Source organism: Melanotaenia boesemani, chromosome 8, assembly GCF_017639745.1.
Source record: "Melanotaenia boesemani isolate fMelBoe1 chromosome 8, fMelBoe1.pri, whole genome shotgun sequence".
Taxonomy (NCBI): domain Eukaryota; kingdom Metazoa; phylum Chordata; class Actinopteri; order Atheriniformes; family Melanotaeniidae; genus Melanotaenia; species Melanotaenia boesemani.
The window spans coordinates 34,902,193-34,916,543 of NC_055689.1; the positions used below are offsets into that span (position 1 = coordinate 34,902,193).

General features: G+C 45.3%; 3 protein-coding genes across 4 annotated transcripts in view; 2 read left to right on the forward strand and 1 right to left on the reverse strand.

Moving 5' to 3' along the window:
• LOC121645098 (zinc finger protein 420-like) overlaps window positions 1-14,351 on the forward strand; it is a 1,096,702-nt gene that overhangs the window by 775,849 nt on the left and 306,502 nt on the right. The window lies entirely within an intron of this gene.
• Window positions 3,859-6,878, reverse strand: LOC121645132 (zinc finger protein OZF-like). Of its 2 annotated transcripts, none has more exons than XM_041993531.1 (2): window positions 6,637-6,878; window positions 3,859-5,163 (listed from the first exon to the last, which is right to left on the reverse strand). In XM_041993531.1, the coding sequence occupies exons 1-2, from the start codon at window positions 6,824-6,826 to the stop codon at window positions 4,169-4,171; spliced, it is 1,185 nt and encodes a 394-aa protein (XP_041849465.1). In that variant the 5' UTR covers window positions 6,827-6,878; the 3' UTR covers window positions 3,859-4,168. The 2 variants fall into 2 exon arrangements, with proteins under 2 accessions (XP_041849465.1, XP_041849464.1); XM_041993530.1 differs by having other exon boundaries at window positions 6,613-6,878.
• rasal2 (RAS protein activator like 2) overlaps window positions 10,667-14,351 on the forward strand; it is a 93,343-nt gene continuing 89,658 nt past the window's right edge. Inside the window, exon 1 of the mRNA XM_041993398.1 lies at window positions 10,667-11,251. Within this exon, the coding sequence (XP_041849332.1) occupies window positions 11,125-11,251 (127 nt within the window). The 5' untranslated portion in view covers window positions 10,667-11,124. The remainder of the gene's footprint in view (window positions 11,252-14,351) is intronic.

Sequence of the window (14,351 nt, forward strand, 5' to 3'; positions counted from 1 at the left end):
TATTCTGTAAAGCACTTTGCATTTTTTTTTTCAACGTTAAACAAATTTGGGTTTGGGTCATCTTTCATAGATTGGATAAAAATATTATATAACAACCCAAATGCATGTGTGAAGACCAATGATCAAACTTCTTCAAGCTTCTGTTTGCAGAGAGGAACCAGACAGGGCTGCCCGCTTTCTCCATCACTCTTTGCTATTTTTATTGAACCCCTAGCTGCTGCCATAAGACAAAATAAAGAGATTAAAGGAATCCATGCCAAAAATATAGAACACAAGATAAGTCTTTATGCTGATGATGTATTACTTTTCTTCCAGAACCCACCGACATCTCTTCCCCAGACAATCACACTTATTAACACATTCTCATCAATATCTGATTACTCTATTAACTGGTCTAAGACTATTATTATGCCCATCAACTGTGACCTAAAAAACACACCCAATACTACAATACAGTCTGGAAACATTAGGCTTCGCTCTGTGGAAAAATAAAGGAATGGATATTAAAAGAACAAAATATATAATAGAAAAAGGAAACTCATTGTCATTTGAAAAACTCAATTCACAACATGGAATCAGCAGAATATCACCAGTTAAAATCTATTATACGTAAAAAATATCCCATTAATTAATTAAACTTACAGCTGTCTATCAGGGTGGCAGAATTCATGAATCTCAATGCCCCAAAGCTATTATCAAAAACATATAGACTATTATCTAAACAAGAAGACTCAATCTGTCTTCCAACTTCAAAATGGGAGGGTGACTTATCCAGTAACTTTAATAAAGATAAATGGTCACAAATATGTTTAAACACCTTTAAAATGACTAAAAATTCAAATATGCAACTAATACAATTCAAAATTCTGCATAGAACTCATTATACAGGACAAAGGATGTTCAGGATGGGTCTGTCACAATCAAACATCTGCACACACTGCAATGAAAACACACCAGACAACTACCTCCATGCCTTGTGGTCCTGCACACCTGTCCGCAGGTTCTGGCTTCAGGTATGTGTGGACATATCAACATGGTTTAAATGTAATATTCCTACAATCCCCGCACTGTGTCTACTAGGTGACTTGGGTGACATTAATATGGCAATTAACTCTGCACACATGATACACACAGCATTATGCATCGCAAAGAAAACTATTCTTGTGAACTGGAAAACCAAAAATAATCTGTGTATTCAGCAGTTTAGGAATCTCTTAGTTGACCACATCAGTAATGAGACAATGTCTGCCTCCTCAAAGAACTATCGGCTGAATCTCATTCCTTCTGGTCCCCTGTGCTTAGCTCCATCACTTAGTGTAGGTGGAGGACTGTGACCTTGTTGCTTTCGGGTGAGACATTGGTGGAGACCTATGTGAGCTCAGGGGTGGTGGGCCATGGGTCTGGACTCGCCCACTGTCCTCCCTCTTTCTCGATGGGGGGTTGATGGTGCCCTGGTTTTTGGGGTGTGCGGCTGGAACATTGGGGTGGGTTTTTGATTCTCTATTCACCTTTCTTTTCTGTCCCCTTCAGTCAGGTCCAGCAAGACGATATAAATTTTATAATTCAAAATAAATAAATAAGATTTACAAAGAAAAGAATCAGATTATCAAGAGGAGCCTTATACCCAGAAAGCTCCTCTTGACAAAGCAAATTTGTTCGGCCCAACGCAGCAGCCAGACCATCATTCTGCTGCCACCATGCTGGACAGGACAAAAAATAAATAAGTAAAAAATTCCAAAATCTCTGGTAAATATTCAACTGAATCTCTCAGTCTGGAGTTGATGTAGAAACAGAGTAAATGTTATCAGGTGTACTCACCAGTATTTCAGTCCGTTGTGGAGGAAGAATGAACTCAGTTTATTTCCCTTCAGACAGAAACACAGATTTGTCTCCACTGCAGCTGTGATCTAACTTTAACTTTCATTTCAGGAAAATGACGATGAAACTCATCTCCCAATGCTGCTCCACCTCTGGCTCTACTCGTTTGTTAACTTTCATGTTCAGACATTATTTACTAATGAAGTTGTCACCAAAATAAAAAGAGAACTTATCATGTTATAGTGAGATAAGTTTTATTATAAGAACATTAAACAGCAGTGGATGCAGATGTTGTGATCTAGAACTATTTTATGTCATTTATTCCCATCAAGCAGAAACATTTCAGATCTTTTAGACAAGGGTTAATTTTTCTACTCTGATTTATTGTGGTACGCACAGGAATGTGGGACAGTTGCAACACAGTGCGTCACCTGCCTCACAGTGAGGCGACGCGTCGCCTTTCATTCATTCTTTTGTTGTTTGTTTGTTGTTTCTTTTGTTTTTTTGGTACCATCTGGGGGTTCAAAGTCGGCGCAGGTCACTGACATCCTGAACCAGAACCCCCACCCAGAGTCTTCTCCTCACAGCCTTGAACCACCACCGATGAACCAGTCAGGGCACTTTCAGATCCCTCCATCCTTCCATCAAACCAGTAAGCCTACATCACTGAGCTGTGGTTTTACTGGTGAATAAACAGCCGTTCGTTCAGCCTTAAAGGACGGAATAAAATGAAGAAAACAAAAACAAGGAGCAGAAATTAAACCAGATGTGGAAGATCAGTCTTTTTTAGATAGCCCCACTATCTAAGAACTAAGAACTAGTCCGACTATCTAAGAAGGACTGATCTAGAAAAGGTATCCATGCCTGGACTTTGTACGTTGGCATTGATCGTTCAGATCTCATCGTTTTCCTCATTTCACTGGTTTCCGGTCAGGAACAGGACTGATTTTAAGATTCTTTAATTGTTTTTAGGTCTCTGAATGGACTGGCCCCCGAATATTCATCTGACCTTGTTAACGTGCATCAACCCTCCAGAGCCCTGAGGTCAGCTGACCAGATGGTCCTGGACCTCCTCGATCTCTCATGAAAGCCAGGAGAGATGGAGCCTTTGCAGCTGTGGCTCCCATTCAGTCCTTCTCTGAGATCTGAGGTCTTCATTCTTATCACGTGTCTCAAGACCCACTTATTCACCCTGGTCTGTGCTGAGCAGAGTCTCCTCTACTGGATCCTGATCTATTTTTATTTCACTACTTTTTTTCTTTTGTTTCTTATTGTTGATGACTGCTGTTACTGCCACAGGCTACAGGAATAAAGCTGGATGTGATGGAGGAAGTTTTAAAGTTTGTTTGTGTGGAAATATTTTGAAAAGTTTTAGCTAATGAAGAAATTGTAGAACACAGAATCCAGATACTGGTCCAAACAAAACCAAAGGTAGACATCAAACCCTCAGGTCCTATGAACCTGATGACAGGTTAGGTGAGTACCGGTCTGGGCGGGCTGGACAGGTAACGGTCTGGATAAGGTTGGACAGGTACGGGTCTGGATAAGGTTGGACAGGTACCGGTCTGGGCGGGCTGGACAGGTAACGGTCTGGATAAGGTTGGACAGGTACGGGTCTGGATAAGGTTGGACAGGTACCGGTCTGGATAAGGTTGGACAGGTACGGGTCTGGATAAGGTTGGACAGGTACCGGTCTGGATAAGGTTGGACAGGTACCGGTCTGGATGGGCCATGCTAGAACTGCAGCAGAGACAACAGAATCCTGGATCTTAAAACAGCTGTTTGTTGTCTTTGCTAACCCTGTTTACTCTTTGAGTTGTTTATGTTGTGTAAATCCAGGACTGCTGAGGTCTGAGTTTGAGGGGGCGCACTCCCCTCTGGAATCGTCTGGAAGTTTCTGGAATTATCTGGCCGCCACAGGCAGGTTTGGGAACAAAAGGAGGTTCATTCAGCAGATTCATTTGTCTAACGGTGACAAACATGATGTGGAAAAGACCCGTCTCTGGAAAAAAACACGGACACATGAATCAAATAGTTTATTAAAGATTTTTTTATTCTGCTCAGAACAGCAGTCACAGAGTTGTTATGACATCACAATGATGTCACTATGACCTCATTGTGACAGCATGATGACATTATGAGCGACCGCTGCTGCCGGCTAGGTCTGCCCATAACGCCGCTATGACATCTTCATGTTTCACATCGTCCATGACACGTTATGACATCATGATGTGTCACATCACGTCATGACATCATCATAATGACATCGTGATGATGTCATAACATCATGAGGTCATCATGACGTTCAGGTCCACAATCAGTCGCCTACAGGTCCATTCCGCGGCTGTCCTCAGTCCTGCGTCTCCGTCAGCGCTGAAATGTGGACGTACGTCTTCCTCTTGCAGTCCTGCGTCTTCATGTGCCGCCGCAGCGTGTACACGTCGCTGAAGTTCCTGTTGCAGCGGCTGCAGCAGTACGGCCGATCCTCCGTGTGGTGCTTCATGTGGTATTTGAGCGGCGTGCTGAGCATGAAGGCCTTCCCGCAGACGGGGCAGCTGTACGGCTTCTCGCCGGTGTGCGTCCTCATGTGGATCTTCATGTCGGAGCTGGCGGCGAAGGCTTTGAAGCAGACGCGGCAGCTGTAGGGTTTCTCCCCGGAGTGCGTCCTGAGGTGGCGGATCATGGACGAGGTGATGTTGAAGCACTTCCCGCAGACGTCGCAGCGGTGCGGCTTCTCGCCCGTGTGCGTCCTCATGTGGATCTCCATGTTGCTCTTGCGGCTGAAACACTTGCCGCAGACTCTGCAGCCGAACGGCTTCTCGCCCGTGTGTGTGCGCGTGTGCACCTCCAGCTCCACGCGCCGTCGGAAGGTTTTGCTGCAGAACTTGCAGACGTGGACCTTCAGGTGCGTCTGCAGGTGATCCAGCAGGTTCTGCTTGTCAGGCTGCAGCTCGCCACACACGCCGCACACGCAGTGCTCCTCGTTGGCGTGGACCTCCGCGTGGTTTCTCAGTGAGCCGCGGTAGCTGAACATCATCCCACAAACTTTACAGCAGATGGAGCCGCTGCTGCCGGTGAGGTCCGCCTCCGAGGGCGGGGCCTCGGCCCCCCCACAGGAGGTGCTGGGCCGGGTGTTGTCCTCCTCCACCTCCACCTTCACCGCCTCATCAGAGTCGTCTCTTGGCTGCTCTCTTTTGAACTCTTTGGTGTCTTCTGCTTGGTCGGGATCTTCGTCCTGGAGCTGCGGAGCCATCCAGTCCTCCTCTTCTTCCTCTTCCTCCTCCTCCTGTTTAATGATGGGAGACTCCGGATGCTGCAGGATGACGCCGTCGAGACCCCGAGTGTCTGTAGAGGACGACAGATCAGAGTGGACATGAAAACAACTTTTATAAACCATCTCAGAGCCTCAGGAGGAGCTGATGATTCACTTAAAAAGTGTTCATTTCATAGGGAAAAAAGTTCAATTTAATTTTAATCAAACTTACAGATCATCAGATCTACAATAGTTCTGTTTACTAAGCCAAATATCTTCTTAACTTCCAATCATCAAACTTCTTAACAAACAAAATGTTAGTTTAAAACTGGGCCTCACTGTTGTTATCATTCACAAACAGGCCAGACAGGAAATAATAGTAAATAAATTCAGACTGAAAACAACAACAAGACAAAGGATAAAAAACGCAGCTTCATTTTTATTATATTAATAGGTTAGAATAAATTAATAAATGCTTAATTATGTAGAAAAACTGCTGAAGACTTCACCTTAATGTTAAGGCAAGTTAGACAAGCAGTTTAAAAAAACCCAAAACAAAACAATATCAGTCTTGGCCTCATGGTTGTCACTCATAGACAGATTAAACAAATAATAATAATAATAATAATAATAATAATAAATATACAATTTTAAAAGAATAAAATTATTCATGCTGAATTAAGCAAAAAAAAAGGAAAGAAAAAACAAAACAACAACAAACAAACAGACTAAAAATTTTTGGCCTCATCATCATTAATAGACGTGTTAGAGATAATTAACAAACATAAATAAATAGCACATCATTAAATAAATGCTGGATTACATTAGCTAAATATTACTAACAAACAAACAAAAACAGCATCAGTTTAATTTTAGGCCTCGTTGCTTTTATAATAAACAGGTTGGACAAAATAACAAAAACAAACGAATAAAATCCTCCTGAACTAGAATGTTTTTGTGTTTTTTCTTTTTTTAAAAGAAGAAGAATTAAAAGACTAAAACTGAACTGACTCCATTAAACTGGATAAAACCTCATAACAAAACATAACTCACACGAAACTAACAGAACCAGCTAGTTAAAGTTCAATAAAGCTAAACCCGGACAGAACCAGACACCGGACTGAACCGGACCTGTGCTAACAGACTGAACCGGACCTGTGATGCCGGACTGAACCGGACCTGTGCTACCGGACTGAACCGGATCTGTGATGCCGGACTGAACCGGACCTGTGCTAACGGACTAAACCGGACCTGTGATGCCGGACTGAACCGGACCTGTGCTAACGGACTGGATCGGACCTGTGCTGCCGGACTGAACCGGATCTGAGATGCCGGACTGAACCGGACCTGTGCTACCGCACTGAACAGGACCTGTGCTGCCGGACTTGAACCGGACCTGTGATGCCGGACTGAACCGGACCTGTGCTAACGGACTGAACCGGACCTGTGATGCCGGACTGAACCGGACCTGTGCTGCCGGACTGAACCGGACCTGTGCTACCGCACTGAACAGGACCTGTGCTGCCGGACTTGAACCGGACCTGTGCTGCCGGACTGAACCGGACCTGTGTCAGCGGCTCCGCGGCTCTGCGGCTGCCCTCTGGCCGGACTCGGCGCCGTGTCCACCGGGCTGTACCGCCGGACCAGTTCCTCCTGCTGCTCCACCATGACTCTCTCCACCAGGACCAGGATCTCCTCCGCCGCCGCCGTCAATCTCTCCGTCACCAGCGTCCTCAGCAGCTGCAGCTTAGACATTCTGACCAGAGGAAAGTGACAACCACCGTCCGGATGTTTGGGTCTGAGAGGACTGACGTCATCAGCTGGCGACGGAAGTTCCACTCACACTTCACACTAAAAGTCGAGCTTTACTGCACATTACTCATCTCCCGTAGTACATTCAGGTGGTACTTTGAGTCTTTGTGGTACCAAAACATTTTACAGGTTCTTTAGTTGTAAACCAGAGACCATGGTTACTGGTATCATTCATACCAGAACTGTTACTGATACTTTTTAATAGGGCTGTGAAAATGAACGTGTTAATGGAAAGACATTAATCTGTAAAAGTATTGCATTATGTTTTATGCATAAATGCATAAGCAACAAAGTTAATACTCACACCATAAAAATCCAAATTTAACATTATCTCAGCGAGAGAAGTGTATTTTGGGCATGTCGGTGCTTGGTCACAGCGGTGAACTGAATAAAAATAAAAAAAAAACAATTTAACCTAATTTATTAACATTTTGATAGTTTTTAAAGGGGTAGTGCACCTGTAAATGTGTGTTTTATGAGCTGTAAACAACATAGTATTACTTAACTACAATGAAAACCACCTATATGATTGTTAATTTTAATATTTATTTATTTATTTATTTAAAAACAAAACAAACTAACAAAAAAAAAAAAAACAGAATTTTGTGGGTCAAAAATGGCTCACATGGCCCCCTACAGGGTAAAACCAGGTTTTGTTTTGCATGATGTAGAGCTATACCTGAGATGTATTTTGTGCTTCTCTAAGTCTGGAGAAAATCTTAAAAAACCGCACAGCCCCTCCCTCCAGATGCAGGTAGGCGGGTCCTCACCTTACAGGTATAGAAAACCACGCCCACCAACGCATATGAAGGGATGTGAACTTATCTGATCTGCTAGTTTCAGACTTCTGTTCTTTCACAGAGTTTCTGATAAAATATTCCTACAATGCGACGGATTCGTGCTTCTGCGGGTGTAAAAGTAAAACAGGACTTTATTCTTTACCTGCTGATCCTCATCTGGCGACAGACAGCAGCTCAAATCGTAGCAGCAGCAACTTCCAGCAGCTCTTCCTGCAGCTGCCACAACCTGGCGTGAATCTCCACAGCTTTCCAGAGCTGCTGGAGCTGCTGACAGGCAGCTAACAGCTAACAGCGCTAACGGCTCAGACTGATACGGTCAGGACCACCTGGTTCATGTGTAGCTGAGGAGATTCAGGAGGGAAAGTCTTCCACCTCAAAGACGCTTTGTGATGTAGCTGCTTTGTGAATCTCACGTTACATCTTGCCAGTTGTTCACGTCTCCACACTGTTGCTGTGGGTGACCAGTAGGGGGCAGTGTAGGAACCAGCATGGCGAGATATGGGGACACAGGGTCGACAGTGGTGAATATGATGGAAATATCCTACAAATTCAGCCACTTTAACTGGTCTGAGTTCTCTAATGCGCCCTCTAGTGGAACCCTGTGGTAACAAGAGTAGGACACAAAAAGACCAGTGTGTGTTTGGTGAACGTGTCCTTTATTCCTGGAAAATTCCTCATGTTTGTGTTGTATTTGTTGTTCCAGAGGCCCAGGTCATGAAACTAACCGTGATTACGTCAGCGTTTCCTGCTGAAATCACAAAAGAATTTTAACGACGCGCGTGAAAAGACTGAGAGAAAAGTGTCTTGAGTTATCATCCGTCGGCAGGACGTGAGAAATAAATATGTATTTTACTCAGTCTCTCTTCCAAGTTCCTACAAACACTATTCACTGCTGGAAAGCTCCTGAGATGTGACTGATCTCCACCGTTCCAGGCTACAACCATAGCTGGAGATTCAGTCAACACTTATGTCACTAATACAATTTTCCTTTGGAGCCATACTGTTCTTCAGCAGCAGATGATCCTGTTACATCAGCAAGGGTAAAGGTAAAATAGTTGATCCACAACAAGTCTTATCTATTAAAAACCTGTTTAAGGTGTTAATTCTCTGGGGTTCCACAAAAAAAAATTACCAAATGAGTCACTTCAGAAAAAGTGCAAAAATAGTGATCATTAAACATTAAAAAGTAGCTAAAAGACCCAACTGGTGGTTGGTTTTATCTCCTCACATGTTGTCTTCTTTTTTTCAACCTTGTTTTTTCCAGGTAAAATGTTTAAGAACCAGTTCTCATTTACAAACATGACCTGGCCAAGAAGCCCCAGTATGACCATATAAACCTACCAAACCCAGTGAAAACCCAGATCCTCTCAAAAACAAGCATGTGAAATAATCTAAATAAAAATGGTAAGAGTGGGAGTCTGTGTTTGGTTCGGTGAAAGTGAAAAAAAAAAAAAAAAGTCTGTTTTTAATAAATTTCTGCTCCTGACTGGTACCATGTTGTTCCCACACCGACCAGCAGGGGGAGACAAAGCGCTGCTACTCTTTCCCGTCAAAGACGTCCAGATAAAACACAGACGGACTTGTGGTTCTGATGGTCCTGCACTTTATCATCCCGGATCAGAACCACAGAACAAACAGAGGAACCACAAAGAACCAGCAGGGATCAGAAACTGATCACATTTATTCGTATTCAGTGATTTAAACTGAAATCTTTCCTGACGACATGTTAACCCTTGATGACAAACTCCTTCTGAACTTGGTTTAAATAATTTCTTTTTATATGACTGATTTATTTATCTATTTGCTTTAACTCACACACATTTGTTTTATATGAATTATTTATTACTATTTACTAATTATTATTAATTTACTTAATATTCATTTGTCTTTTTTTTTCCAGTCTTTTTCGTTTTGTTATTTTTCCCTGTATTTACTTTTTATGTAATTATGGTTTTAAGGGCTTAATGTGAGATTTCACCAGATTGTAGTGAAGTTATAGAAACTGTTTCAACCTCCTGACCAGTCCCCCTTTCTTCATCTCTGACTCTGTTGTAATCTTTAAAGTGGTCTTCATCAATGGTTCTCCTGCTTTACTAAAGGTTTGTCTCCAAACATTTTTTACTTTTCCCCTCATTTCCAGTCCAGTCCTGGAACCAAACCAGTTTCAGATGAACTTAAGTCAGACCTGAGAATCATTCAGGCAGAAAAACGGCTCCTGACTCAAGAGATGAACCAGAGTTGTGTCGACATAAAAGACAACTTAGTACAGAACCAGTTTAAACTGGAGATTTTGGCTCTTTGTCACAAAGATGCATCATTTGTTCTCATTTTTTTAGTTTCATGTATGAAAACCAGCAAAGATCAGACAGTCTGACTAACAGAAAACAGGATTTCAGCAGCAACAAGGTGATTCCCAAACAGCTGGTAGCTGGAAAACGTGGCTCATCTCAGCATGGAAACAGAAACTGGACACGTGGAGGACAAAAGAAGAAGAGTCAGGACTAAAAGCTATCCACAGCAGAGGAACAGGATCTGAAATAAGACCTGAACCAGGACCTGAGAGATGCATCTGGACCTTCAGCTGATCCATCTGCTTTTAGCCGAAGCTTCATCAGAAATGGTCTCCATGGAAACGTGGTAGGATGGATGGGTAGATCCTCCTTTCAGAAATGAAAAATGAACTAAAATAAACAGGGAAAAATTAAAAAAGAAAAATCGAAAAATTACAAAGAAATGAAAATGGAAAAAAGAGAGAGAAAGGAGAGAACGAAAGTAAAAAAAGGCAAAAAGAAAACCCAGATAAACTAAAAAAGGAAAAAGGAAGGAAACTCAGAAGTCCCTCAGCCCGGTCTTGGTCTCCAGACCCTCCAGACCTCCAGACCTCCGTGGTAATCCAGGACTCTGCTTCTGTAATCCGGCCTCTGAAATCAACTCCTTCTTCCCTGCGCGCTCCCGCTGCTTTGACACGCGGCGGCGCGCCCGGTCAGGCTCGTTCCCGGCTCCGTGGAGTGGACCTCGAGCAGCAGCGGCAGCAGCAGAGAGGGCAACCCGCAGGAGACACACCGACCACCGCATACCTCCGCTCTCTTCCAGCGGCTCCCACAGGTTTCAGCAGCGGCTCCTTGGTGGATAGTTCAGGGGGCGGGAGGCTCAGGGACCCCCGCTCCTCTTAGACGGCGCTTTGGTGGAAGTTTAACCGCTTCAGCTAACCTGGAGAGCGGAACAATGAGGCAGAGCCAGCCGGGCTGCCGGACCGCCGCCGGCTGCTGCCGCCGCAGCTAACGGCTAGCTGGGAGCGACGGGGCGGTCACAGCGACCCAAGTGTCCCGGGACGGATTTAAAGTTCCTGACACCCTCTGAACTCTTAGTCCCACATTTACCGGCTTAACAAACTCTTCTGGAGGACTTCCTGCGAACAGAACAAGTTTTCTCCGTCTGGACATGGAGACGGACTCGGTGGCCGGCGACGTGGAGTCTCTACACGGAGGACTGAGTCTCCTGGATCCCCTGGTGGACCGGATCCTGGTGGACACGGTGTCCCAGCTGCAGGGATGGCTCCGAGTTTACGGTAAGAATAGCACACACCTGGAGGGAGCGGGGCTAAGGTTTCATTACCGGGTCGGCAGGTACCGAGGAAAGGCGGGTTGGTTCGGACAGCCGGGTTACGGCCGCGGGTCAAGGCCCGGAAACCCGAGCTGCTGAGGGGACTGAAGAGGGGGTGCTTGCCCTGAACCGGTGCCGTCCACAGAGGTCAGAACAGAGCTGGTTCCTCTGGACTCAGTCAGTCCACAGACCAGGATCCTGGTCAGTCTAAACCAAACCAGAACAGAACAGGGTCAAAATGAAGAAAAACTGAAGGTCTTTCCCCGAACTGATTCAGTGTGAAGGAATTCTGGACTTTTCCAGGTTTTCCAGAGAACAAAAGTTTAACTTCTCTAAACCAGTTTTAGTTTTAAATCCAGAGCGATGAACAGATTTAAGGTGAAACAGGATCAGACGTCTGATGATGTAAAGATGGAGGACATCAGAGGAAGATGAAACGCGCTCTTGAAGATTTCTCATCCAGATGCTTTTTTCTTCCTCAGATTGGGATTAAACTCTGAATGTCCCAGTTAAACCCAAAAACAGGTCTGAGGTGATATCAGGAGGATTTCTGGGTTTTCTGGTGAATGGTTCAGTTCCTCGTTTCTCTCCCAGCATCATTTCTTCCTCTGAAGGTCGGCTCAGATGTTGATGTCTGACGTGTCAGCAGAGGTCAGAGGTCAGCAGACACACACTCTGCTCTGTGTGTGTGTGTTTATGGTCATGTGACCCAGTGGATGAGCTGTCAGGCTGAAACTGGGTGATATGACTCAGTTTTCCTGTGTGAGGCTGGCGTTGCCACGGTGACGAGCTGACACCAGCTGATGCAGGTGTTTTGGTTTCTGGAGGTGATGCCTTCAGACCACCTGGTGAAACCGGCCCAGCTGGCTCCCAGTTCTGGGACGGGAAATGTTTCTGATGAGTTTACAGTCTGAAATCTGAGCTGGAAAATGAAGAATCTGAAAAGCTTCCTGAATTTTTGGAGTTAAAATTCAGAAAGAAAAACTTAAAAATGTTAAACTGACATCATCAGCATCCGGATCGCTGAGGGTTTCCAGGTCTACAGAAGGATGTGAGGAAATGTGAAAAATATCTGTTGGCCTTTAAAAACCAAACCTCAACACATTCAGGATGTTCTGGACTGAACCAGAACCGGAACACATTCACACTGACAACCAAAATTCTGCTAGAAAGGAAAAATAAAACATTTTCATCTTCATTTCATTTTCATTCAGCTGTTTTTTTCCCCACACCACCTAAATGCAGCACCGGCGTCCCCCTCCCTCTCAGTGATGTCAGTGGCCCGTTTGGGCCCGTGATCTCACCCGGCAGGACTTTGGTTCTGGCATCAGATCCTCACATTCCTCCAACAATGGCTGCAGCCGCGCTGCCTTCAGGTTCACCTCATGCTGTAGGAATGTACAGACCAGCTGTTTGTTTTACACGTGGATGTTTGAGCGTGCACGTCAGCTGTTCAGGTGGAGGATGAGCTCCTGTAAAGATGCTGAGGAGCTGATCTGAACTTTTTCGTTCAAACAGCCTGAACATTGTTGGGAGTGTGTTGCAGCTGGGAGCTGTTTCAAGGGGGGACTGTTTTCACTGCTGCACCACTTAACCTGCAGCAGAGCAGCTGTTTGAGGGGGGACCGTTTTCACTGCTGCTCCACTAAACCTGCATCAGAGCCGCTGTTTGAGGGGGGACCGTTTTCACTGCTGCACCACTAAACCTGCAGCAGAGCAGCTGTTTGAGGGGGGACCGTTTTCACTGCTGCACCACTAAACCTGCATCAGAGCCGCTGTTTGAGGGGGGACCGTTTTCACTGCTGCTCCACTAAACCTGCAGCAGAGCAGCTGTTTGAGGGGGGACCGTTTTCACTGCTGCACCACTAAACCTGCAGCAGAGCAGCTGTTTGAGGGGGGACCGTTTTCACTGCTGCACCACTAAACCTGCAGCAGAGCCGCTGTTTGAGGGGGGACCGTTTTCACTGCTGCTCCACTAAACCTGCATCAGAGCCGCTGTTTGAGGGGGGACCGTTTTCACTGCTGCACCACTAAACCTGCAGCAGAGCCGCTGTTTGAGGGGGGACCGTTTTCACTGCTGCACCACTAAACCTGCATCAGAGCCGCTGTTTGAGGGGGGACCGTTTTCACTGCTGCATCACTAAACCTGCAGCAGAGCCGCTGTTTGAGGGGGGACCGTTTTCACTGCTGCACCACTAAACCTGCAGCAGAGCCGCTGTTTGAGGGGGGACCGTTTTCACTGCTGCACCACTAAACCTGCAGCAGAGCCGCTGTTTGAGGGGGGACCGTTTTCACTGCTGCACCACTAAACCTGCAGCAGAGCAGCTGTTTGAGGGGGGACCGTTTTCACTGCTGCACCACTGAACCTGCAGCAGAGCCGCTGTTTGAGGGGGGACCGTTTTCACTGCTGCACCACTGAACCTGCAGCAGAGCCGCTGTTTGAGGGGGGACCGTTTTCACTGCTGCACCACTGAACCTGCAGCAGAGCCGCTGTTCGAGGGGGGACCGTTTCCACTGTTGCACCACTGAACCTGCAGCAGAGCCGCTGTTTGAGGGGGGACCGTTTTCACTGTTGCACCACTGAACCTGCAGCAGAGCAGGTGTTTGAGGGGGGACCGTTTTCACTGTTGCACCACTGAACCTGCAGCAGATCAGGTGTGTTACTGGAGATGCTGAAAGTGGAATTGGACGGAGAAAGTTGGAAAGTGAAGCTGTAGCAGATGTTGAACATGATGGCGGGTCTGTTGTCTGGAGATATTTTGGTTTTAAAAGGTCGGACATGGACCAAACCTCTAGTAGCTAAAGATGACGTCTGTGGAGCAAAGATAGGGACATAAGTCTCAGAAGTTCTCTTTCCATTTTTTGTATTTTCTGACTTGTAAAACTTGTAATTTCAGACTAATATTTTCTGACTTATAAGATTAATTTATATTTTTAGACTTTTTAAAACTGACTTGTATTTTTAGACATACGTTGATATCACGAGTGTTTGAGGATTTTGGGTCATTTGAAACGCGCGTGTCAATCAATCAAACTTTATTTATACAGCACTTTTCGTGTAGGATT

Bases quoted from the DNA above. Each gene is read 5' to 3' on its own strand.
- LOC121645132 (XM_041993530.1), bottom strand. From the start codon at position 6,826: ATGTCTAAGCTGCAGCTGCTGAGGACGCTGGTGACGGAGAGATTGACG. The intron at 5,164-6,612 runs GTCCGGTTCAAG...CGTCCTCTACAG, and splicing joins GGTTCAGTCCGGCAGCACAG to ACACTCGGGGTCTCGACGGC.